We start from the raw sequence: 26,889 nt of genomic DNA, 5'->3' as shown, positions 1-26,889 counted from the left end.
AGTTTCAGCTTTAGCATCAGTCCTTCCAATAAACACCCAGGACTGATCTTCTTTAGGATGGACTGGTTGGATCTCCTTGCAGTCCAAGGGACTCTCAAGAGTCTTCTCCAACACCACAGTTCAAAAGCATCAATTAATTCTTCGTGACATTAAGTGATAGTATGGAGAAGGCAATGGCACCCCACTCCAGTACTCTTGCCTGGAGAATCCCAGGGACGGGGGAGCCTGGTGGGCTGCCATCTCTGGGGTCACACAGAGTCGGACATGACTGAAGTGACTTAGCAGCAGCAGCAGCAGCATGGGCTATCACTTACTACGTGACTGACCCAGTGTTTATCTGAAAAACGAGGCTACCACCTGGTTCACTGCCTTGTGGAGGATTAAAGTGGAATAATACAGCACAGAAAGCATTTGTTCAGGAGCACGCCTGGTGTACAGCAAGAGTTTATTCTCATTACTTAGATCCTGGCCTTTCACAGGGTCAGAATCCAAGCTGAACAGACCAAAGCCTGGGCTGTTGGAAACAATGTGTTCAACTTGATTTCTGAAAACAAGCACTCCATTGCTCTGGTGACATGAGGGAGGCAAACATTTCAACAAACTCCCTTTTCTGTTGACAAAGATGGGAGAAAACAATGAGCACTTATACCACCTGGTGGCAATTTATATAAATGTTCGATGGAGACAGACTTTGATAGCCTGCTTCTAGAATCCCAAATGACTTTGGGTTTCTAAAGAGCTGCTTCCAACGGCAGCTCTCAGCCATGGCTGGGTGTGGAAATCACCTGGTAGAGGGTGAAAACCAGATTCACAACAGACCATAGCGCCATGCCCCACAGAGGGGCTGGGCGCGTGCATGTGGACAACAAAGATCAAAAGCAAAGCCACAGCTCAGATACCTAGTCAGGGGCAAGGACAAATGTAACAACTGCTACTCAGGAAGAAGACTGAGGAAAGAAAGCTTCAAAAACAAGTGTTACTGTTTTATGTGGGAAGGAAAACATAGAGCTCTCAAGCTGAACTGGGAAAAAAAAATTAAGGCCACACCCACAAGTTATATTTACCTGTGGTTTGTTTACACATTTCATCAATGATGACTGCAAATGAAACTTCTGACTCTCCCTGCTATGGCAGAAAAGGGTTGTTTTTTGTTTTTTTAATGAAGGGAGGTGATTCTCAACACGAATTGACTCAAGCAGAAACACAGACTTTCTTAGAATAATGTTTATTTAAAGTTACATTTCAGAGTAAACCATCTTCAGGAGGGCATGCAGCTTATGTTGGCTACTGCAATACATCCAGAAATTTTAATAAAATCCTTCTGATATACTATAAATTACTAAAGTACTATAGATAGGCACCTGTATTACATACAATCTTCAAATATTTTCAAAACTTAACATTATGTATTAGTTGATACTTAAAATGTTAAGGCCCCAGACAAAGTAACTGAACGGTTAAGAATGTGACAAAAATGAGATGCTTGTCTCCATGATCTTTTGAGAAACCATTTCAGACTCTAAACGTCATGATCCAACCATAGTCCAGGGGCCTCCTGACGATGGCTGTATTAGGTTGCAAATCACCTTTCCTGTGGAAAGGGCAGATTTCAAGATGGCAACTGCTGTGTCATCATTTTCCTGCTAAGGACTCTATCAGAAATCCTTCAGAAAACCCTGCCCTAAATGCGCTTTGTTTTCCCACTGCAGTTTTCCTTCTCTCCATTAGATGGCAGTAACACACCACCATTTTCTTCCTATAGGGTCAGAAATTAACGTGGGAAAAATTAAGGTTCACTGCAGGCCAAGTTTCTCCAAGTAAACGGGGTACAAAAATTGAAGAAGACAATAAAGAATGATTCTAAATAGATCACAAGGCCAAGATAGTGCTGGTTATGGGAAATAAGAAAGAGACAACTAATGAATAAAAGACATTTGTGAGAAAGGTATCAAATAAATTCTGCTAAATATTGTATTAAAAGGATCGGGAGAGAAGGGAAATGAAATATATACCCCCTAGACTGAAGGAAAAATGAGCCATTAACCTTTGACTAAAAAAGGACATTTTAATAGACTAGAAAAGCTACTCTCATTTAAAAAGCAACTGAAGAATGTCTCAAATGCTCAGCTGTTCTTCTGAATTAAGTATTAAGATTTACTAACAGTGGCCATTAACAGAGTAATTACATAGTTAAAATGACCCAATTAAAAAATATGGACTATATTCCCATCTATCTCAAAAACATCTGGCTGGCCCTATAAATTATCTGCCCACACTCCCCACCCTGTGGCAGAGGTCAATAAACGAGTAACTATTCAGCAAAACAGGGAGACTTAAAGCAGCAAAGAAGAAAGGCTCTTTTGATATATACTTCTTAAGAAAATACTTTGGATAACTACAAAGGACACTTCCATCCCCAGAACAGAGTAGGCATATTTGTATTTACCTTTTTGTACATGTATCAACATTTCTCTTTTATTCCTATTTATTTAAATATACCATCTGCAGTGGTTGAAATTCATCCTGATTAAAAAAAAAAAAACAACTGTGGCAGCAAAGTAAATAGAAATGTCCCTTCACTCTCTGTCCTTAGAGGCCTGAAACGAGATAATAAACCCATCTTAACAGGCAGCAAAGCATTTTTTAGAAACAAAGTGTGATAAAGAGGCAAGGACAGTCGTAAAAAGGTCCATGGATGCTAAAATTCAAGGCGAATGAGTACAGATTTGTGAACAGACATTGTTCTCTCCAGAAAGAATCAGAAGATATTTCAGGAGACTGAATGAACTCAAGAGAATGAAGACCACAGGAAAACACTTGTATCAGGACAAAGTGACAAAAAAGCCCAAGCATTCAGAGCTCAGAGAGACATGTCACAAGGCTTCAGATCAGCTGGCCCCAGAGGCTTAACAAGGAAGCCATTAGGGACACCCTGCTGGGCCTAATTGTTTTTAGAACATATGGTACTTTGTGCCACCACCCAGCTGTGAATTCCCTGGCTTTTGTCAGCTTGTGTCACAACTTCAGGAAGAAAATAGCAGCTTAGCCCCCCTTCTACGAATTTACTGTTTCTTCTTACTATAACCTCCTGTACAATTGCGAAGGAACTGGACTATATATAAACACCACATCTCCACTTTTAATTATATAAAGAAAACAGCATGACTGTCACAGAAAAACAGTATAAAGAAAGCACAACACTGAGCCTATGATAGAAGCTCAATAAATACTTAATGTATCAGGTCTGCTTTCAAAATGTTACTTCATTATTACATTCATCACAGTTGCTGGGTATGGGCCAGAAATTATTTAGTGCACAAAGAAACATTTTACAAAGTTTTCAGCATTTAGTAAAATTGGGATACCTGCTGAACTTCCTTTGTAGAATAAGTAAAAAAAAACACAAGATTTAATTTCTGGAATGCTGAACTGAAAATAAGCTTAATAGAATGAATTATTTGTATATGGAAGAAAATAAATATTTGGTGAATGGAACCATGGATGCTAAAAATAAAAAAAAAAAATCTTGTACTAAAGACAAGTTGATATACCAGTACATTAAAAAAATTCTATCAGTACTTAAAAAACAGAACATTCTTGACTAATAAAATCATTGAGATCCAGTGAGGAAAAGTTCTTTTCAAATTTTTAAAAACAAAGATCATACAACTCTGGGTACATTCTTAACTGAATAAAGATGTGAATATTTACTAATCTCTAAATCCTAATAGTAGAATGATAACTAATAACCAGAAGGATATGTTTCCCTAAAAGTTAACTGGGTCAACATTTTTTTGTGTATTTAACATTAGTTACAAAAGTTAACTTTTCATTGATGACAGTCAGCACATTTGTATCTGGACCAGTTTCAAGAACCAAATTACAAACCCCAGAATACAGAAACATCTGCTCAGTTTTCATTACAGAGCCACTCACTGGAGCCTTCTCACAGTATGCCATTTCCACAGTTTTTTTTTTTTTTTTTTCACAGTAAGTACATTGGTGATATAAGTTCATAATAGATCATAAACATAATGATACTATGAATATTATTTTAATATCTTTAAGCAGTAGAGGTTAGAGAAAACATCAGTCTCTTAAAATATTTTAATATAGTGCAAACCAGTCTGCTTTGTACAGCATGAGAGAAACTGCAGGTTTTAGAGACCCAGTTCCCACAATCATATCCTATATATATATAAGGGGACCCCATATATATATATATATATATAGTTACTCTAAAATGCAAAGTATATCTAATTTTAGGGCCAAAAAGGAAAAATTCAGTTGTTTCAATAACTACTAAAATGGACAAAGATGAAACAAAAGAGACCAGAGGTTCTATTATTCAATAACAATTGTTGAGCTTTGTAAATTTTCAGATTTGTTAAAACTCAGAAATGAAATCTTTGTTGTGTATCTTATTCTGCAACTTAATTCTATAATTCAGAATTATGGCAATACTGCCAATGCTTAATAACATTGGTGATTCTTAAATCACGGGCATCTTCCTTCTTATTTATGCTTATATAACTGATTTGTCAAAAAAGTCCACAGAAATTGAGAAAACACAAACTTTGCTTAGAAGGCTGGCCGACAAAATAATCCTTTGGCCAGACTCTAAAGTCGTGACTTTTTATGGACTCTGGAGTTGAACGAGGACCCTCAAGAGAGAAAGGCAGTTTTTTCCAAAGTGTCCACTGTTACTCATTTTCCACTGTTCATGCTTTTCCCCAAGAAGGGGTCTTATATTACATGCTCTTTGGGTCCGTTTGATCATTTTTTGTTGTTTTATATAAATTCCAAGTTTGTTGGTTTATTTGGAGATTAGGTATCCCAGGGAATAACTAGTGCATTTTTGGAGAACCTTAGTATTTCTGGACTCCTGACTTACCTTTCCTGAGGGTCACGCCCCAAATAGACAACCCTACTCAGGGAGTGGGGGCAACTGGTAAATTACGGTTTCTCATCGTAGAACTGCTTAGCAAGGAGAAAAGGCACAGGTCAGTAACCAAGAGTCATGGAATGGATTCAAGGCCAAAGACTTCTTGACTTCTAAATGAAGAGTCCTGCTTCCTCCCAAATATTACGGTGCAGTCCAGCCTTATCCCCTGAGAATCCGGTTGGGTGCTGATGCCCTCCTAGGTGTGAGAGGCCCCGCTGGGGCTTTTGGAGGCTGGACCCTGGTGCAGCTTGCTGTGCACAGGGTACAGCAAGGTCATGTGCTCCGCCCCCTTGAAAGGCAGTTTCTCACTGGAGTAATAGTGTACCACTTCCGGGATGCTGCCAAAGACAGCACTCGTCTGATTCAGGGTGTACTTGTTGTCTTTGGTCTGAGCCACTATGATGTGGACGCATCCTTGACTAGTCCTGGAGCAAAACCAAAATTGAGGAGAAGACATGAATGAGTGAGCAGAGGGATCCCTCCCCACTGAAAACAATCTCAGCTAGATTCATAGGCCAACAGGTTCCCAGCCACTCCTGGAACTGTTATATACAAACAGAAGAGCTTTCAGCACTCTAGCAGAGCACACAGAAGCTTCACAACCCTCAGCTAAATGTGCGTCACCCCTGGGTCATTTATCCTTAACACACACAAGTCATCAGGCCCTGGACCAAAAGGGGGGAAAAAAAAATTGCCCAGTCCCTGCTTGCCCCCAAACTGCCAAACTAGTGCTTAAGCCCAAGAGTAAGACCACTGAGGTGAGGTTTAAACTCACCTCTTCTCAAGGCTAAAAAGACATGTGAAAGCTTTCCTCTTTCTTTCCTCCCCAAAGGAAACATTAAGAATAATAATAATAAAACTGTTTCTTCCTCCACCCCCACCCCCCAAGCTGGAAACACTGTTTCTGGTTGTATATGACAGCTGGCACCAAAGGCTCAAAGGTCTAATCCACAAGCACCCGCTTCGGGAACACAGCAAAGCTATTCCTGGCATTGTGTATCTGGTAGCCTATCCCATTTTCTGAGCCATGCTGCTCCCCCCTCAACCTCTTTTCCCCTCCAGTCTGATTGTTTCAGCTGCAGGGGCTCAGCTTCCTCAGGAAGGAAATGCTGTTAGGGCTCCTGACAATGATCCTCCAATATAGCACCACTAAACTCGCAGAGCAACGAGAATTTCCATGACACCAGGCTGATTGGAATAAGCCTACCGGGCAAAAATGAATGTTCTGCGTACAATTGGACAGGGGAGTCATCATAAGGCAGTGTTTCCTTCTTCAACAGAAGAAACTGCTACCAAAATTGCAGTTGGCATTGTGACAATCAAGGAATCTCTGATTTACTTAAAGCCCCAAACACTAGAGAGTAAAAGAACGACTCAACTATCCGGTTAGAAGTTATTATTTTTATCAGAAATTATTTCTCTAAGAGGACCTACTTTAGATCACAAAAGGCAGAAACTAATCAATGTGGATATTTACCCCTCTTTATCATAAGGGATATCGGGACATTTACCCAACACCAATTGTGAATTCTTTCTTTTTTTGGCTGTACCATATGACTTGCAGGAACTTAGTTTCTTGACCACGGATTGAACCTCGGGCCATGGCAGTGAAAGCGCCGAGTCCTAACCACTGAGCCGCTAGGGAATTCTCTCAATTTTGCATTCTAAACAAAGTATGTCATATTCTGTTGTCCAAGCAAACCTATCTTATTTTCTGTCAATATGTATCCCTGTGGACCATATAAAGTATTAGGTTGACCAAAAAGTGTTAAGATCTTACGGAAAAACCCAAATGAACTTTTTCGCTAACCCAACATATATTTTTGCCTGGTCATTTTCCCATGATAGGAAAGTCTGCACCCCACTCTTCCATCCAGACAGGGAGAGCCCAGGATGCTTAATACTCACTTTAGTGCAATGGAGTACCTACTGGTTCCTGACTCGCTGTTTCGAACCAGATACGCAGCTTCTTTGCAGGACTGTAGTCGACTCTCTGCCTCAGCACGGGTGATGGCACCATGATACCAACTGAAAAATGGGGCAGGGGGAGAAACCATGAGCATCAAGATCCCAATCCAGACAGGGCCTCATTCCATAAGGCAATTTTGGAAATGAACTTCTGATGAAAGTTCAACAGCCTGGACTAGATCCGGCTTCCCATTCAAAATAGACGAAATGAGATCTGGGTAATCCTGGATCACAAAACCTATCCATCACCCCAGAGGGAGTTAACAGGGCTAGAGTCACTTAAAAAGTTTTCACTCTACACAGGGGAATGGAATTTGAGATCGGGTTCTGGGGCCTCATTTTCCCCTAGGCACAAAGGCCAAAGGCACTGGGCTCAGAAAATGGGTTTTCACCAGTAAGCTCCACCCAGACAAGTATTCAACACCAGAAAGACTTAAAATGAGCTAGTGTGCCCCGCCAAGGCTCTCAGCAAGCTCCCAGCCACCTTGTGTCACGTGTGTCTGGGGAGGAGACTCACGGCTGCTTCTCCAGCGGCAGGGCTGGGTCCACTCGCTCCCCCTCACTGTGGTCAGTCAGGGCTGGCTTCAAGATCTTCTGGGTCCAGCTCTTCTGTCGGTGGTGCTGCCTCGCTGCCTCCTCCTTGACAGAAGGTCGCTCAGAGCCTTCAAACTGAACTGGAAGGAAGGCTCCATTTAACATCAGAGGCCACTGAGATGACCTACGTACAACTCAAAGAAAAGAACTTGTCTGCCTCATCTTAGGAAAGAAGCTTTCCTCCCTCTTTAATTTGAGCTAAAATGTACTACAAAGGCCCTGGGGTACCTGAGCTCCTGCTGTCTGATATCAGATCATACTGCTGGCACCCACATGCAGCCACTTTTACTGCAAGATGTTCATTAATAGAGGATGGTTTTAGAACATGAGGAGAAACCACTTCAGTGTATTTCAGAACGTACTTTAAAAAAAACTCGTCCTTTTGGTATATTTAGAATAAAAGACTGAACAGAGTTTCAGGTAATGACTCCTTCCAAGAGTGTGCATTGTTCTATGAAACCAAATGAAGTTTTCACTATGAAATAATAAAGAGAAAAATCAACTGAGAAATAGAAACTACTACAGTGTCTTAACAATGCTATGACATCTAGGTTGGACAGAAGATAGAGAAAATGAGCAGCATCTAGCCCAGTGGTCGGTAACCAGTAGGGATTTGTGGGAAATAATTCTAAAATAAAACAAAACCGACTTGAGGGTGGGGAGGGAAGGACTGGGAGCCTAGAATTAGCATATTCAAACTAGTATGTATAGGATGGTAAACAACAGCAAAGGGAATGATATTCAATATCCTGTGATAAACCATTATGGGAAAGAATACAAAAAAGAATATAGTATGTATAACTGAGTCACTTTGCTGTATGGCAGAAATTAACACAACACTAAATCAACTATACTTGAATAAAATTATTAAAAAAATTAAAGCACACAAAAAGAAAACCTGATTCAAATATGCGTGTGCGCACACACCCATGCTCAGTCAGCTCTGACTCTTTGGGACCCCACAGACTAGCCTGCCAGGCTCCTCTGTCCATGGGATTTCCCAGGCAAGAATACTGGAGTAGTTGCCATTTCTTTCTCTAGGGGATCTTCCCTAGCCCAGGGATTGAAATCATATCTCTTGAGTCTCCTGTACTGGCAGGCGGGTTCTTTACCAGCTGAGCCCCGGGGAAAGCCCATCCGGACTCAAATGTTTGCTATCAAACAAATTACCTTTTCTACTCACGCTTTACACTGATGACAGTTTTAATCAAAAGTACTTTACTGTTAGAGGGAAAAGATATCCCTAACTTTTACAATCAAAGGCAAAAGAAATCAGGTGGCCAGATAAATAGAAAAACTATGTCTCAGGAGAAGCAGGAGGGAGACTGACCTTTAATATCTATTGAAAATCTACTCATCAACTTCCTCTTAAGTTATTAAAAACAGTTCACAGCTGAAGAACTGATTCCCTTAGGAGGATTTTCGACAGGAAAAAAAAAAGCTAGCTTCCTCCTGCTTTCCAACCACCTCTCCTATAGTCCATTTGATCCACTACTGCCATCTTATGATAGAGATGTCAACAGGTTGGAGGAACAGCACCTCTCAAGAGTTAGAGGCAGCCGCTCTCAATGTGATAGCTTTTAGTGGTGATTAGATAAGGTTTTTCTAGTAGTGATTTAAGGCATTTCCCAAACAGTTGCATACTGCAGGATAAAGGGAAATGAAGATGCCCAAAAAGATAGAGGACCCCTTGCAACATTAAGGGGTCTTCTTCAGTCCTGTTCGTTCAACCATAGCCAAATTTTTATTTCCCCATGTCATCAAATTTCTTGGAAAAAGGAACTTGCAGTCGAGGAACACAAAAGTGCCTTGGCTTAACGGACGGGCGGGGGTTTTCCAGAAGGGAAGATGAAAGAAGGCAGGAGCGGACACGGACCCAGCCCTCACCCGATAGCGCCCGCACGATCTGCTCCTTCTTCCACTCCCAGGGCTGCTCGTACTCGGCCGCGGGCCTCTCGTCGTCCTGGGGCAGCCGTCCGTGGCTGTCCGGAGGCAACCTTGCCTTCCGCTCCGGCCCCTCGGCGGCGAAGGGGCCCGCTTCGGCCGCCGGCTCGTAGGGCGTGTCGTACAGCTGCGGCGACTTCCCCAGCAGCTCCTTGGAGCTCCGGCGCTTCGTCAGCGCCTCGGGCTTCGGGCCGTTCTCTCCAGGCTCGCAGGGGCTGTCGAGCAGCTGAAGCGCCTTCACCAGGGGGTCTTTGGAACCTCGTCGTCTGATTTCTGAAAAACACACCGCACAGAATACTTCTGAAGAAAATGTACCCTGGAAGCCCGGTGATGAACCGAATCACCGCTTCTCTTCCGACCAGACCGGTCTGTCTGGTTGGAAGTGTCCGAGAACACCTGGATTGTTGCTTACCGGGGCTGATGACGGCCCCGCTTGGGGGGAAGGGCCCTACAACTTCCCGCCAGTCCCCTGAGCCAGATACGGGATCAAGTCCAAGGATTAGGGAATCACAACGGAAGGCAGGCCTGCCTCTGGGGCCGTGTGGTTGGAGAGAAGAGAAGGGGCCTCAGAGGACCTGCTTCATAGTTCCTGGTCCCCCTGTCTCCTCTTGAGTATGGGTCATCTTCAAAGGCTTTATGTCTTGTTAGGAAGCTGAGAGCAGTTTATTTTAATAAAAAGTGAGTGTTTACTATATTCAAGCACTGGGCCACATACATTGAGGGAAGATATTTAGGTTCATTAGATAGAGTTCTTGAATTCAAGGTGGTTTCGACCTAGTGATGCATTTACAAATAATGCTTAACAGGCTAGCAACGACAGACTGTTGTTGTTCAGTCACCAAGTCATGTCTGACTCTTTGAGACCCCATGGACTGCAGCATGCCAGGCTTCCCTGTCCTTCACTATCTCCCAGAATATGTAAAAGAGTTGTTAGGGGGGAAAAACAACAAAACTAATATCTCAAGAGCTAACATTTAGCAATAGTGTACCAGGCATTACATATTTTTTTCTAAGTGCATTGTAATTTTCACAACTGCCCTATGAGGTGGACACTATTAGTTCCCCATATAACAGGACAAAACTAAAGCATAAAGAGTTTAAGGAAATTGCTCAAGATGGCAAGTGCAAAGCCTGGATTCAAAAGCAGGAAGTTGGGCTCTAGAAGCCATACTCTTAGGCACTACACTTGGATTGACTCCAAGTGGAAGAGAAATGGAAGATGCATTTACTTTGATAGAAGAGGTCTTTTCCAGTGGAGGAAGCTGCCTGAGTGATGATATGGAGGTGGGAACAAGAAAGGGCTTGTTCCCATCACAGGGAATCGGGAGAGAAGTTCAAAGGACAGAAGACCAGGAGAGGAGAGGTGGTATGGGAGAAGAAGCTGGAAAAGGCAGGACAGGCACCAAAGTGGAGAAGTTTTAAAAGCCAGAATTAAAAAGTTTCAATTGTTCTGTATACAGTAGTGAACCATTACAAGTTTTTAAACAGGTAGTAACAATTATTGTATAATTGTATATAATTAACAACTATATAAATAACTCTCTCTCTCTCTCTATATATATATATATATTTTTTTTTTTTCTGGAAGAGAACTCCAACACAGTGCACAAGATAGAATAAAGGTATGCTCTGAATGGAAGCCTAGAAATCAATGCAAAGTATCTGATGCAAATCATCTAACCACCGGCCAACCAGCCAGTGAGCCACGGTGGGAAAGCAGCAGCAGAGTCTGGGGACTGAGTAGCTCAGGGCCCAGAGGCATCATGTGTTGAGGTTTAGTTGCTCAGTCGTGTCCAAATGAATCTGCAGCCCCATGTACTGAAGCCCGCCAGGCTCCTCTGTCCATGGAATTTTCCAGGCAAGAATACTGGAGTGGGTTGCCATTTCTTCCTCCAGGGGATCTTCCCAACCCAGGGATCAAACCCACGTTATGTCTCCCGGATTGGCAGGCGGATTCTTTACCACCAGTGCTACCATGGGCCAACTCAAGCATTGTGCTGTGGTTTCCTCTAAATGCCCACGAGGAAGCCTTTAGTCTGTCTACCCGGTCACAGTGAAGAGGACCTTTTTAAACACAAACATCTCATCACTTGCCATCCCATAAGCTCTCAACTGTCCACTTACGAAGTGCTAACTGCTCAGCATGGCACCGGACACCTTCTGTAGTCACATCACTGCCTACTTCCCTCTCTGATTTTATCTCTCAACAGCACCCTGTCCCCCCTGAAATCCAGTTCTTTGTTCCAACCAAACAGAACTTCTTAAGTTCCCTGCACACTGCACTGTCTTATGCCTACGGTGTGCTGGTGATCTTCCAATCCTCTGGAGTCTGGCCTAGTATCTCCTCCTCTCTCCAACTGACCTTCGCCAATGCCCCAACTCCCCGCCGGTGGTACCGCTTCCTCAATTCACTCTCACCTTGTACTTCTCTCAGTGTGTGGATTTATTTGTCGACATGTCTGAACTTCCAATTTTGTGGAGACTGCCAGGCCAGGGACCCCCCATGTCTTGTTTGACTTTGTAGGAAACAGCTGTGCTAAATAATGGTTGGATGATGGCTAGGAGGAGGGAGCAAGGGGAAGGAGTTCTAGAACTTCTCCAGGCAGGTGACAACATACATCTGGAGCTCAGCAGAGAGATGAAGGTCAGAGGTACCTGTCAAGGAGTGACTCACACATGGATCATGGCTGGTAAGAATGAAAGCAATCATCAGAGAAAAGGAGGCTGATTAGAAAGGAAAGGGGATCAAAAGCAGAATCTGGGACTTTAGGTAAGGCTGGATAAAAGAAGTGTCACCAAAAATGGCTGAGAAGGAATAGTCAGGTAAGGAAGAAGAGGATCAGGAGACTTAAATGCCACAGAAACAAGGGAAAGTGAAACTTTCTACAAGTAACCGAAAATGGGCATGGTGACGGAGAACCACTGACTCCATCAGACTTCTATAACAAGGAAAGGATGGTAAATGAAACACTCCAGGGAAAAGTTATTAAAATCAGGACATTAAGTCAAAGGAGCAAAATTTACTTGTAGGATGAGGTTATAACTCTGCTGGATAGGGGCCCTTTGCTGCAGCTGGATCCTATAAAACTGCAGGTCTGGTGCATAGAATCACCCGGGGGAGCTTTAATGAAGACTCAGGCCTGGGTCCCATCAACACAGGTCCTGATTAACTGAGCTGGGGGGGCTTCCCTGGTGTCTTGGTGGTAAAGAATCTGCCTGCCAAGCGGGAGACACTGGTTCCACCCCTGGGTAGGGAAGATCCCCTAGAGAAGGAAATGATAACCCACTCCAGTATTCTTGCCCAGGAAATCCCATGGACAGAGGAGCCTGGTGGGCTACAGTCCATGGGGTTGCAAAGAGTCAGACATGACTTAGTAACTAAACAACAACAAAAATCTGGGAGCCGGAGCTGTAAAAGCTCCCCCAGGTGATTCCAGTAAGAGAAGCCTGAGATGCACTCCCACTCCGCCTGGGTTGCCACCTCAGTTCCTCCTGCGCTCCAGGACTAATCTCATCATTGCTAGCCCTGGCCCAAGGAGAAGGGTTCCCCTAGCATGAAAACCTCCACATCCGAGGAATGTGAGAGCTAAGGACCATTCCCCACCCTCAGGCCAGGAAGGTGCCTCGGGTTGTTTGAGGTCTCCAACATCTCCGGTCCAAGCCTCTTGACTTTCAATTGACAGCTTTTTTCCTTCACTGCTTATTCTAGATGGCGTTATGGAAAACAAGAAACAAAAAAACACACTCTGCTCTTGGTTCAATTAAGATAAGGCTGGAATTTTGGAAAAAGAACTTTTCTACAGAACTAGGAAAGAGAAAACACAAAGGCATTCAAAGGACGAATTTAGAATTTTAGTTTCTGATCAAAACCTAAGTTTATTCTGTTTAGACTGGCACAGGCTGGGGAAACCTTTCCCAAAGTCCTCACCTCAATTCTGTCCGGGTTGACCTAAATGGAGAAAGAGTTGAGTCCAACCTTAAGACAGAAGGAGCCCTGTTCACAGGAAATTTCAATGAGTTTGTGTTAAAATGATGTACCCTGATTAAAATCTTGAGTTCTTATTTCACATGTATTTGGGTCTTACTTTTACGATGAGGGCTTTGTATTCCTTCTAGCTTATAGTCAGTGCACACTTAGAGCTCTGGGAAAAACACTGGAAGGCATACAGTTGAGAATGTTCCATCCCAGGACGATCCTGCGTTGGGGGTGAAATCTGAGGAGTATGATCATCTTTTAAAACAATGTTTAATTAGAGGGGAAAAAAGGGCTTAAGCACAAGGCCTCTCTGCCCCTTCAAGGGGAGTCACCTTCGAGTCCATTCCAGCACCTGGCTGCCCCCAACCTGAGGCGCCATAGAAACAGAAACAATCGCGGGGCTGCAAGCCGACCCTTCCTGCAGGAGAATAGCCCCTGACGTGCAGAGCTGGCTCCGAGAGGAAACGAGCCTGAGAAGGAGGAAATGGCCAGAGGAAGCTACACCCTGGCTCTGCCGATAGAGGCCATTTACCACGGCAGACAACAGAATGCAGCCAACGGGCTACAGATAAACACCCATTTCACCAAGGGCTGGACCGAGGCCTGACCTGCACCAGTTCAAATCTGCAACTGGTTGCCGAGAAACATAATATGGGCCGAAAATTTTTCCCTTCTCAGTTTCCAACTGTAGCTGTGCAGAATTACGCCATTTATATTTAAAAACATCAGAAGACCAAGACTTTTTTTGTTGTTAAATTATCCAGTTAGCAATTAATAGTCCCCTATTCTTGTTCAGGGGTTTCCCTAGTGGCCCAGTAGTAAAAAAAAAAATCTGCTTGTAATGCAGGAAATCTGGGTTCCATCCCTGGGTCGGGAAGATCCCCCGAAGAAGGAAATGACAACCCATTCCAGTATTCTTGCCTGGGAAATCCTATGGACAGAGGAGCCGGGCAGGCTACAGTCTATGGGGTCAGAAAAGAGTCAGACACAACTTAAGAGACTAAACAACAGTAACATATTTGTTAAGAATTCTCTTTGCAAATGGAATTCTCTCTCCAAAGTGTCTAAATAATTGTGATATCTTTCATGGATGCATGCACTAGGCATGTTGCACCTGCATTTCAGTGAAGCCCAGTGTAATACAGCAAGAGATGCTAGCCCATTTGCACAGATGAATAAACTGAGGCTGTGCAGTAGTCAGTGGGGCAGCCCACTGCCTCCAGAGCCCTTGCTTTCTCTACCATATCTTACTTTATGCCTCAAAGATTTAATGTAGAATATTAGTTACAATTTTTGTAACATACCTTTCCCTTAGTCCATTTCATGTATTCAAAACATCAGACTTAGAGCCCTATAAAGCTCCATGTTCCCCTTAGAATCAGAAATAGGGATCTTTTATCAGTGCTCAAGCTTTTGATTTAAAATTAATGTTTTCCTATTAAACAAATCTAAATATCTGAACAAAAGCAGGTATAAATCAGAAGTCCTGAAACTTAAGTTTAACAAACAAAATACAGACAAAATAAGTAAATCAAAAAAGCCTTCTGTCTTTTCCATAATGGACAGTTTTTTAAATGGAGGTTCTCCTTTAGATTTGACTATCCATACCAACCAATAAAACCATTTGGAGGCAAAAACCAAAATTTAAAGATACCCTGTGACTGGAGCTCTGTAACTAAAGCCACAGGGTGCTGGGTGACCTGGTATCCCAATTCTCCAACCACATAACTGGGACAAGTTATTGAATCTTTCTGAATCTTAGCTGCCTCCTCTGTCAATCAGACACTTCTAACGCCCACCACACAGGATGGTAGGATTCAGTAAGGTAACTTGGCAACTTGGCAACTAGGAGACACTCGACTTGTGTGACAATCAGCTGCAGAAGGAACTCACATGCTGAACGATGGCTCATTTTAGGAAACTTCGAAAAACTCTCCCAATGCTAATGTTTTCATTTGGTGGAAAAAACTCATCATGTTAAATTAAGTGGAACGTTTCTGCTAATTATTTAGCTAAAATGTTCCTGCAAATTTAGCAGAAGAACAATAGGTTTAAACTAATATTGCCTCATATTCATTGTCCTATCTTTTTCATAAAACAATCCTTCGGATAAATCTAAGTGAGAATTTACTCAGAAATTTACAAATCTTTAGCTTTTAAAAGTTAAAAGCAAAGTTTTGGGCAAAGGGAAATCTGGGGAGTCTGGGTCCCACAGTTACTTGGCCATAGGAAAGTAATAAATGCCTCTTAATTTCTATCCCTTCCTCTGTTTCCTGAGGCAGATCATGATTTTCATTCTTTCTTCACGGCATCTAGCACATTTCTCAGTGATGTCTTTTCTGCTGTTAGGTCTGTTTGCCCCTTGGGTTGTAAGGTTCATAAGGACCTGGGACCTGTGCATCTTCATCCTTGGGTGCCTGGAGCCCAGCGTAGGGCCTGGGACATGGCAAAGAAATGCCTGGGAAATTTTTGTTGGCTGTTACAAAATACCATCATGAACACTGTGCTATACATCCAAGACATTGTTGAAATCAGGCATGTTACTCCTGCTTCACAGGTATTAAAAAGGCAGTATAGAAATTGGGAGCTCCACAATTAAATTATATTTATCAGAACCCTCTCTGTCTTCTGCAGAAATTCTGAAATAAACAATTTTGTTTATTCCCCTAAGATTTCTCAAGAAATATGAGACATTTCTGAACTTGGACTTTGACAAGCCTTACAGGGAGCAAACTGAATAAAAAAGGTAAAAGGAAAAAAAAAAGAAAGAAAACCCACCCAGTAGCAAATCTTTTATTTCCAGCTTCCGGTAAACTCACTTCCTGTTATTCTGTCCAGCTGTGTAACCTATGTGTAGAATAAGAGGTATATCCTCTACATTAATTGAGTAGGTGTTTTGTGATATTTTAAATAAAGTATCTTTTAAAATTCACCAATATAAAATTTTTTAAAAGAGCAAAGAGAAAAAAATTATAATTCTTAAGTTAGTAATTAAATTTTTTAATAAATTTGAATTTATTCTCTAATTGAATGTTTTACTGTTGCATTCCTAAATACATTTATTCCTGTAAACTGTTTAAAGCAAAGCCTGGGACTTAATATGTGCTCCAATATTAAATGCTAGCTACTACTATTATTACATTTATTTCATATTGGACACTGACTTTTATTTTTTTAATTTTAAAATTTTATTCATTTTTTTTTCTAGAAAAGCAACAAGTTATATACAAACTTTTGACTTCTAAATACAACTTTGTGAGTCTGAGTGGAAAGATGCCTTGTTGCTGTTCTTGCTGTTTAGCTGCTAAGTCGTGGGGACTCTTTGTGACCCCATGGACTGTAGCCTACCAGGCTCCTCTGTCCATGGATTTCCCAGGCAAGAATACTGGAGTGGGTTGCTATTTATGTGTAAAGTTTAAAGTGCTTTTGCATATACCATTTCGAATGTGTCCTGAGGTACCTTGGTGTAGAAACCATACCATTCAGTCTGGAGTGGGAAGATCTGGGTTCTAATTTATGTTCTGTCTCTTAAAGAGCCTTACGAACATCTTATGAGCGTCAGAAACTCTTTGATCTTATTTTCTACCCTGTAACAAGGGGTAGTATTAGCGTCCCCTAGTTTTCAGGATTTTGTGAGGATTATATGGGGGGAAATTATTCATTTTTAAAAAGCAAAGTAGTTTCCCTACTATCAGTGTGGATCCATAAGAAAACGAAACAAATCCACCCCCCCAAAATCTCAGATAATATAAACAACTTATCCCAATTAAAGAGAAAGAGAGGAATAAAAACCAAAGGACAAAGAAAAGTGAATTAAAGCAAAACATTATTATTTTTTTTTTTTCAGAAAAGCTTTTCCCTCAGTTTTATGTAAAAGAAAATCTTTTCCCCTATTCAAGTCTCTGATATTTTTTAGAATTCTAAGTTCATTTTCACTTCCTTCCATTCACAGATTTCAGGAGAGGTCACAGTCCAGTGGCCTTCAGGGCCGTCGCCTGGCCAGGCCGCACCCCCCGAGATGTGATGCCTTATCTCTGTGAGCAGAGAGCGGGAAACAGCAGAGCTTTCCTGCTGCGGCTCCGGCCCTGAAGCCTGTCCTGACCCTTTCAGGGCACTGTGGCTACCCTCCTGCTCCACTTTCCTGAGACTATGCTTATGGAGCCTGCGCTTGACAGCCTTTCAATCTGTTTTTAAACAGAAGAGACAAAATCTTTCATGTGTGATCAATTATTCCTTTCCCAGGCATGAGACCCAGGACATCTGAACAAGGCTCCCTTGAGTCAGCCCTTAGAAACAGCAGTTTTTCATTATGGAGTAAAGAAAGCGTACTCTAAAATTTCACAAATAAATCTAAATAATTAGTTTAAGTGTTGTTTACACCAAATTAAGAAAATATGAATAAAAGGAAAAGTATGACACCCAAAAAAATGACAAGAGTGTTTGCTCGACTTCCAAGTCGGAATTATTCCCCCTTGGTACAGATTTACGACTCCCATTATGGATGTCAAAGTTTTGACAGTGGCCAAGAGGTGTATTTAAATTACCTGAAAACTGGAGATCACATCCTGAGAAGATCTGCAAATTCTCAAGTGTCACTTTGCATAGAATTAGAAAAACTTTAAAGATCCCCCGCAAACTCTAAAACTGAAGGATACAAAACCATTAAGGATATTAGCTAGATATTTTGACTTTAGTTTTGGGTCTAATTTCTGTTTCTTCCCCACAGGAGGATCTGATAAAGTTCCTTCATCTCTCTTCCCCAAATACACACTGGTTCTTATTTATTATTTTTTTACTATATTCCAAGTTGAGTGTGAGATTTCAGTATAAAGCAGCTCCTGGTTACAAACCTGTTATCATTTGCTGGGCATCATAGGGTTCCATATAACCGTCGTTCTCCCCTACTCTCTCTGCATCCCTTTGACCTTTCGTCCGTTTAGCATCGTAAGGGTCAGCATAGTCTTCTAAAATGATGACCTGTAAGAAAACCAGACAGGGAAGTTGCTAACAATTATCACATACCAGAGTGACGATGGTACCAAAAAAGTTACTAAAAACCTGCAGACCCCCAAAGAGTTCAAAATTTCCAACCAGTTCTGAAGAGCTTTTGCACTTGATCACATTATCATCCACCCAGCTGGACAAACATCTGGTTTATTTTGGTAGTATAATTGATTGGCAACAATCTATTCAAGCTTTCCTGCTTATCCCCAAGGCTCTGTTCACCTCCCTCTCTCTCCCCAAGCAATAAGGCATTTGCTGGTTAAAGTGTGGCAGGGAGGAGGCAGAGGGTGAACGATATCTATGCCTTTAGAGTAGAAGAAAATGAACTCGTCTACTACCTCTTCTATGATTTTGGTTTTTTTTAAATGCAAACTATTTGAGCAACATAGCCATGGTAAGTCAGCTCATCACTCACTGATACTGCACGTCCACTGGCACTGGCTAGGCAGTGAGAGGGAACAAAATAAGACCAAGACCTTCTTCTAATCCTCAAGGAATTTGTAACAGCTCTAAAGAAATAGGCTTCATAACAAGAAGCCTAAGAAACAGGTCAGAGCTAAACAGTACTGTGGGGGTTCTAGGTTCAATGATTTATAAATGCACTGATTCTCAAAGACAACCATCAGATCGTTTTTTTTTTAAATATTCTTTCTTTTCATTTTTTGGTTGCACTAGGTCTCTGTTGCTGTGCATGGACTTTCTCCAGTTGCGGTAAGGGGGCTGCTCTTCGTTGCGGTCCAAGTGCTTCTCATCGCTTCTCCTGTTGAGGAGCACAGGTGCTCCAGGCACACAGGCTTCGGGAGTTGCGGCATTCGGGCTCAGAAGTTGCTCGCAGGCTCTAGAGTGTGGGTTCAGACGCTGTAGAGCACGAGCTTAGTTGCTCTGAGGCGTGTGGAATCTTTCTAGCCCAGGGGTCGAACCCGTGTCCCCTGCACTGGCAGGAGGATTCTTATCCACTGTGCCACCAGGGAAGTTTTCATCCGTGTTTGTGACAGAAAGCATCCATCCTTCCAAAAACAGGAGGGTGCCTGGGAAGGTGGTGTGAGTGCAATAGTTGTGTAGTGCCTCAGCTGAGTGACAATGTGGGAGCCTGCGTCTGACAGGTACTTCTCAGGAAGGAAGAGTTATATTTTTTCTGGGGGGAGAGGGGCTGCACTGCAAGGCACCCAGGATCTTAGTTCTATGACCAGGGTAAGAACCCCTGCCTCCTGCAGTGCAAGCTCAGAGACTTAACTGCTGGACCACCAGGGAAGTCCCAAGAAACATTCATTTTTAAAAAGCACAGCACTTCCCCTATTATCAATGTGGCTCCACAAATAAACAGCTAGGATAGTATAAATAAAGCATGTATTCCAGTTAAAGAGAAAGAGAGGGATAAAAAAACCAAAGGTAAATCAAAATTAAGGGAAGAAGCCCAGCCCTTTATACAATCTCTGATTATATTCTCCAAAGAGTTCACGGAGATGTGCCACTGGGGCTGGGGAAAAAAAATCCAGATAAATGGGGAGAAGTGAGGAGGAGGGGCAAGCTGGATGAGAGTTTTCTTCCTGGGAGGAGATGGCCTAAGAAACTTAAGACATAGAGAAGCAAAGACCATGAAAATAACTGGGCAGTCACTGCAGAGGACTGTGGTTACCACTCCCTCTCTCACTCCATGCTTCTTGCCTGTTCAGGTGTCCTGCATCCCCAAGGTACAATAAGGAGCAAGAAGCATGATACTCAGCACTCGGCTGCAAGGTGCTGATGATCTAGGTAAACACACACACAGACCACTGATTAATGTCTGGGTGAGCTGCCATCTTCCCAAACTCTCCCTCCAGTGTCTGGCACTCGGGTGGGCATGCTGTAAATGCCTGGACAGAGTAAACGGAGGGATGAACAGAAGGGCCAGGGCAGACACACACGTTATATGCTGCCGGCCCCTGACCCCACCCAGGGGGGCAGCCATGTTTGAAGCCTGGGCAAGAAAAAGTTCTCACGACAGGGACATGATCATCTGGGCTAAAGTCTGAGAGCGAGGTGTGAACTTTCTCTTCACTTTTTAAAAACAAACAAAACCCCAACTCATCTCTGTACGAATGAAGTGGGTCTCTTCACACTTCTTTTCTTAACTCTCTCACGTTGGACGGTACCCAGAAAACCTCCGGCGTGTAAGAAGCAGGAAACACCTTCTCTCCTGATCTGTAATTTCCTTCAGGGCATTTCCTTGTCCTGTTTTATATCCTCCACAATCCTAGCCCTTAGAGCCCCTCGCCCTCTATCCTACCTGGCTCCTGTACAAATGTTCATGGGATGAATGCTGCTGCTGCTGCCGCCGCCAAGTCGTTTCAGTTGTGTCCGACTCCATGCGACCCCACAGACGGCAGCCCACCAGGCTCCTCTGTCCCTGGGATTCTCCAGGCAAGAATACTGGAGTGGGTTGCCATTGCCTTCTCTAATGCATGCAGGCATGCTGAGTCGCTTCAGTCGTGTCTGACTCTGTGCGACCCTAAGGACAGCAGCCCACCAGGCTCCTCTGTTCATGGGATTCTCTAGGCAAGAATACTGGAGTGCGTTGCCATTTCCTTCTCCAATGGGATGAATGAAAGGGCTGTGAACTTGGGGTGCTAGTGAAGCGTGGAGAAACTCTGTACTGGGTAAAAGTGCAAGGAATGATGGAGTTTCCAGCAGACAGGGTGGGTAGTGGCTAATCCATTCCCTGGAGCTTTAAAATTCATACTTAAGCAGTTTAAAGGTGACCATTCCTTATGCTCAAGAAGAATAAAAGTTATACACAAGTCTAGCTTTGCAATTCTCCTGGATTTCTAAATTAAAATACACAACATCTACAAGGGAGTCAAATTCAACAAAGCACCCGCTTGTCTCATTCAATTATTCTTCTAAACTGATAACAAAATTAAATGGAAAGTACATTTCTGCCAAGTTGCCAAGGCTAGAATAAGAATTTTTCAAGATTAAACAAACCAATTATTTTAAATGGTCATCATTTAAAATGATGACTTAGCGGTCATCAATGTCAGAAAAGGAAAATAAATCCTCATCTTCTCTGAGGTATAAAAATCCCTAGAGTGCAGCGGGTTCACGATGCTCCCTTCCCACTGTTAGGCTTCAGTAGGGCAGAGATGGTCCAAGGGAGATTGTATTCTTACCGTGTCTTGCTGCTTAATGATCTTGCCCTTGTCCAGTTCGGGGCCCAGAGACGAAGGGGAAGAGGACGCGGAGGAAGAGCTGCTGCTGCTACTGCTGCTGCTACTACTGCTGCTGGGGTAGTTGCTCTTCCCGTTCTTCTCCTGAGTGTCCACTTTGATGAGCCTGTTGATGTAGGTGCTGCAGCCTGAGCTCTTGGCCGCGCCCCGGTGGGGCTCCTCCTCGGTGGCCCGGGAGTTTTTGCGGCCTTTGCCCGCGGCGGCCTGAATCAGGCCCTGCAGGCTATCCCGGGACAGCCGGCTGTCCTTGGCGGGGCCGACCCCGGCCCGGCCGCTGCCCAGCTCGGCCGCCGAGTTCTTGCGGCCCTTGCCCGGGGCGGGCCCGGAGCCGCCCGTCTCCGAGTTCTTGCGCAGTTTGCCGCCTCCCCCGCCGCCGGGCTTGGCCCGCTCCGACACGGTCTTCAGGTTCAGGGGGAACTCCTTGAACCACTTGGCCGCCATGAGGGGGGCCCGGCCGGCGCGGCTCAGGAGCGTCGTGGCCGCGGAGCAGGCGAGCGAGGAGGCCCAGCTTAGACACGGAGAGGCGCCAGGGACCGGGGGCCACTGCATTCCCCGGGGCTGGGTTGCTGGAGGCCGCGGCAAGGCCCCGCGACGGCTGCTCTGCTGGTCCCCGGCCGGCCGTCGCCCACGCCCCGCAGGGTGGGGCCCCTACGGCCCGAGGCAGGGGGTTCAGGGCGCCGAGCGGGCGGACGCGGGCCGCCGCTCCGGACACGGACGGCGACAGGCACGACGCACCGGGGCTCCGCCCGAGGTCGTCTTCAGCGCCTGCACGGCCGGGGGTTCCGCGGCTCTCCGGAGGCGGCGGGCGCCGGGGGCTTCCCCTGCTTTTTCCTCCAGAAGTGGGAGAGGCCGGGCCCACGGAAGCCCCGGGACAGCCCTGCCCACACTCCCGGGGACCAGGGGTACGGAGCGGAGGCGGCGGGAGTATCCCTGGCACCGCGACGGACGGTGGGCAGCCAGCGGCCCGACCGCCCCCTCCTCGCGCCCCTCCCCTCCGAGGCTGGCGCCTCCCCGCGCGCTACCTCCCGCCCAGATCCGGGGGCGCCGGGGTCAGCGCCTCTGTAGAGGCGGGTCTGGGGGTGCATGTTCAGGGGAAGGGAGCAGCAGCTTTACGTGCTGACCGGTTGTGCCCGCGTGGTTAGGGCCTCCCACTTTTTGCACAAGCAGCTCCCCATCACCACCGAGCGGGTCACGACCAGGCGCTGTCTTCAAACTCAGCCCGAGTGCGCCACGTGCACCTCTCCAACCCAGGATGGGAGCTCTTCCACTCCCAAAAGAGCTAGAGGTGCGTCGCGGTTACTCGCTCCACTGTCTCTGCAAGCATATTTTGGGGATGTGTGTGAGAGAGTGCCTACTAAAAGCAGGGGAAGAGGCCGCGGGCACTGGCCCAGGAGCTGCTGCAGCTACGGTCCCGGGTAGAACGGCTGGCTCTGCGCCGAGAGCACCCAGCTCTTCTCGCCCCACCGGGGCTGCAGCCGCGGTGGGGGATTGGCTGCGGACGAGTGGCCCCGCCCCGCTCCCCGCGGGCGTCGGAGGCAGGCGGAGCTCCTAGAGAGGAGGCGCGAAGGCTTGGCGTCTGGGCCGCTGGCTGGACGCACCTGGCCCGGGAGAGGTACGGTTTGTTGGTTCCCGGCCCCGGGCTGCCGGACGGGGAGTAGCGGGCGTCGGGAGGCACTTGAGGAAACTGCACCCCTCATTTTCACTCCATGGTGGTGGGGCGAATGTTCCCCCTCGGACTTTATCGCTTGCTTTCGCCTGGCGGCAGAGCTAATTTTTGGTGGGGTTGGCGGGTGGGAGTGGACCGCAGAGACTGAATCCGTGCAGATGGGGAGCATTTCGTGCAGTACTGCGGGGCACTTTAGGTGAAAAGACGCCTCGGCCATCTTCCTCCCTTTCGAAGCAGTTTAAAAACTTTTTAGCTTAAAAAACTGAAAGCGCTGTTGAGGCTAACGCAGTATGTTCTAAATCCACTCCAAACCGTGGAGACTGAATGGACTCGCAGACTACCTGGTTACGGCCTCCGAGCCTCCAGGACTTCGTTTCTACAGTGGGGTGATAATGACAAGTTCTGAGAATTTCCGTGAGGGTTAAATGAGACTGTGCATTAGCCGTTTAGTTAGCATAGCACCGCAGGCCCTTAAAAGCATCCTTGAAAGATTTATGCTGGGCCCTTGCTTGAAAGTGTTATTGCCTGCCCTGTTCCAGAAGCCCTTAGACTTCCAGGGTTACCAGGAATTTGGGAGTAACACCTGTAGCCTGATTCTGCCTACAAACCTTTCTGGTTTTATTCATCAATACTTCAGCCTTTGAATTATCTTAATCACTGTTAGCTCTATTTAAATTTAGCAGCTACTAGAGCAGTTTCTTTCTACAGCTGGAAACAATTCAAAGCAGAATTACTACATTCTTTTAAAATTTAACGTTTTAATTTTTGTTTCTCCTGAGGTAAAGGAAAAAATTCCTTCAGAATGATTTTGAAAAAACCAAGGCTTTGAAGTCACAGACCTGAATTACCTCAGTATCTTATAACCTTAATCAAATCATCTGATGCCCTTTTGCTTTGACCTTCCCATCAGTAAAATGGGACAATATTACTCTGAAGCATCATAGAAAAGTGCCAATGAAATCTATAAAAATAAGCACAGTGCCATTTATTGAGCTCTTAATTCATGGCAAGTGCTTGAAGATCTCGCTTCACCTTGTGGTCTATGGCATTGGCGTTTATAGCTGATTGACGATGTTGTGTTAATTACTGCTGTACAGCACAGTGGTTCAGTTATACGTATGTACTTTTTTTTTGAAACATTCTTTTCCATTATAGTTTATTTATTGAGTGGAGTTCCCTGTGCTATACAGTTCAACCTTGTTGATTATCCGTTCTACGTATGAACGCTTACACTTGCTAACCCCGCCCTCCCTGTGTCCATGATTCTGTTTCTGTTTCATAGGTAGGTTCACTTGTGTCATATTTTAGATGCTGCGTATTGGTGATACCCTATGGTATTTGTCATTCTCCTTCTGCTTGCTTCATGTTACTCTCCAGTTGTATCCATGTTGTTGCAGATGGCATTATTTCATTCTTTTTAATGGCCGAGTAGTACTCCAGTATATAAATGTACCACATCTTTTTTATCTGTTCGTCTGTCTGTGGACATTTAGGATGTTTCCATGTCTTGGCTATTGTGAATAGTGCTGCTATGAACATAAGGGTGCCTGTATCTTTTTGAATTATAGTTTTGTCTAGATATATGCCCTGGAGTAGGATTTCTGGATCATATAGTAATTCTATTTTTAGTTTTCTGATGAACCTATATATTGTTTTCCACAGTGTCTATACCAGCTTACATTCCCACTGGTGTAGGAGGGTTTCCTTTTCACCACACCATCTCCAGCATTTGTTATTTGTAGACTTTTAAAATTTTATTTTTGTTTTTGACTGCACTGGGTCTTCGTTGCTGGGCATAGTAGACTTCTTCTAGTTGCAGTGAACGGGGGCTAGTCTTCAGTTGTGATGCGTGGGCTTCTCATTGCAGTGGCTTCTCTGGTTGTAGCACTCAGGCTTAGTTGCCCCAGGCAGGTGGGATCTTCCTGGACCAGGGATCAAATCTGTGTCCCCTGCATTGGCAGGTGGATTCTTAACCACTGGACCACCAGGGAAGTCCTGGTTATTTGTAGACTTTTTGATGATGGCCATTCTGACTGGTGTGAGATGGTACCTCGTTGTAGTTTTGATTTGCATTTCTCTAGTAATTAGTGAGGTGGAGCATCTTTTCATGTGCTGGCATAGCATTGTGATTCCTATTTGACAGGGAAGACATGCCCAAGGTCGCTGGGCTACACTCAGAGCTGCCTCTGTCTAACGCCACTGTGTGGAGGCAGCTGTGGTTTTAAAGTTGCTCCTAGTACCTGTATTTTCTATTTGCTGTCATAACAAATCACCACTTGTTTAGTGGGTTAAACAACACAGCCTACAATTCTGTTCGTCAGAAGCCTGACACATGTGTCACTGGGCTAAAATCAAGGTGTCAAGAGGGCTGTATTCTTTCTGGAAGTCTCCGAGGAGAATCTGTTTTCTTGCCTTTTTCAGCTTCTAGAGGCCACCTGTTTTTTCTGGTTCATGGCCCTCTTCCTCTGTCTTCATAGCCAGCAACAGCAGCTTGGTTCTCATATTGCATTGCTTTAGTCTTGCTTTTCTTGTCATTTCTGTGTATCTGACTATCTTCTCTGCCTCCCTATTCCACTTTTAAGGATTCCTGTGATTACATTAGGCCCTTACAGATAATCGCTGTATTTTGAGGTCAGCTGATTAGTGACTTCAATTCCATCTGCAGCTTTATTTCCCCCTTGCCATGTAATTAAACATATTCATAGGTGTGATATTGCGATTCATAATAAATATATATTTGATTTTCATCTGGTTTCTGTCACTGAGCTTCTGAAATCCTTGAAATTTCCTAAATGAGGAGAGACGGGAAGGTGTCTTTTTGTCATGCTGAGGTGACCTTAGCAAACACCAAGTAACCTAAGGAGCGGGGCTGACTGGTTAGAGGGTCAGAATTTACACTCCTCTCTCCCGCCGCCCCCCATCTCTGGGGAGACAAGAAGGGCTAATCAGTCATGCCTCTGCCAAGAGGCCTTCACAGAAAACCCCAAAGTATGGACTCTGAGAGCTCTGGGTTGGTGAACACAATAGAGCAGATCCTGCAGGATCTGAGGTGGAGCTGATGTAATAATAGAAATTAAGTGCACAATAAGTGTATGTGCTTGAATCATCCTGAAACCACCCCCAGCCTCCCGTCCATGGAAGAAGTGTCTTCTGTGAAACTGGTCGCTGGTGCCAAAAAGGTTAGGGACTGCTGCTGTAGCGATGTGCGGACAGTGGTGCACCTGGAGAGCATGGACACCCTGTGCCCTTGCCCTATACCTCACCCTGTGGACCTCTTCCATCTGCTACTCCTAAATGACACCCTTTTCAAACAAATGGTAATCTGGTAAGGAAGATGTTTCTCTGAGATGTAAGCCACTCTGGCTAATTGATGGGACCCAGGAAGAGGTCGTGGGAACCTCCGGCTCTAACTGGTCAGGCAGAAGCACAGCTGACCACCTGGGTTTGCAGGCGGCTGGCCTCTGAAGGAGTGGGGAGGGAGGTTGGCAGTCCTGTGGTACTGACCCCTGAATCTATGAGATTGATGCTATCTCTGGGTGGATAGTGTCAGAATCGAGTTGAATTTTAGGCCACCCAGCTGGTGTCC

At 44.7% G+C, this 26,889-nt stretch overlaps 2 protein-coding genes across 2 annotated transcripts in view; one reads left to right on the top strand and one right to left on the bottom strand.

Annotated features, from left to right (window-relative positions):
- Window positions 1–3,970: 3,970 nt before the first annotated feature.
- On the bottom strand, window positions 3,971–22,359 carry SHE (Src homology 2 domain containing E). The gene is given in 6 exon segments (NM_001098140.1): window positions 3,971–5,370; window positions 6,854–6,973; window positions 7,431–7,587; window positions 9,395–9,724; window positions 18,278–18,404; window positions 21,581–22,359. Coding segments are annotated over 6 exon segments (1,569 nt in total). The 5' UTR covers window positions 22,187–22,359; the 3' UTR covers window positions 3,971–5,141.
- An 841-nt stretch (window positions 22,360–23,200) lies between these two features.
- TDRD10 (tudor domain containing 10) overlaps window positions 23,201–26,889 on the top strand; it is a 54,871-nt gene continuing 51,182 nt past the window's right edge. Inside the window, exon 1 of the mRNA XM_005203808.4 lies at window positions 23,201–23,249. The gene's annotated coding sequence lies outside the window, so the exon portion shown is untranslated. The remainder of the gene's footprint in view (window positions 23,250–26,889) is intronic.

Source organism: Bos taurus, chromosome 3 (assembly GCF_002263795.3).
Source record: "Bos taurus isolate L1 Dominette 01449 registration number 42190680 breed Hereford chromosome 3, ARS-UCD2.0, whole genome shotgun sequence".
Classification (NCBI taxonomy): Eukaryota; Metazoa; Chordata; class Mammalia; order Artiodactyla; family Bovidae; genus Bos; species Bos taurus.
The sequence above is the reverse complement of the archived record's forward strand: the minus strand, read 5'-3'. Positions and strand labels throughout refer to the sequence as shown.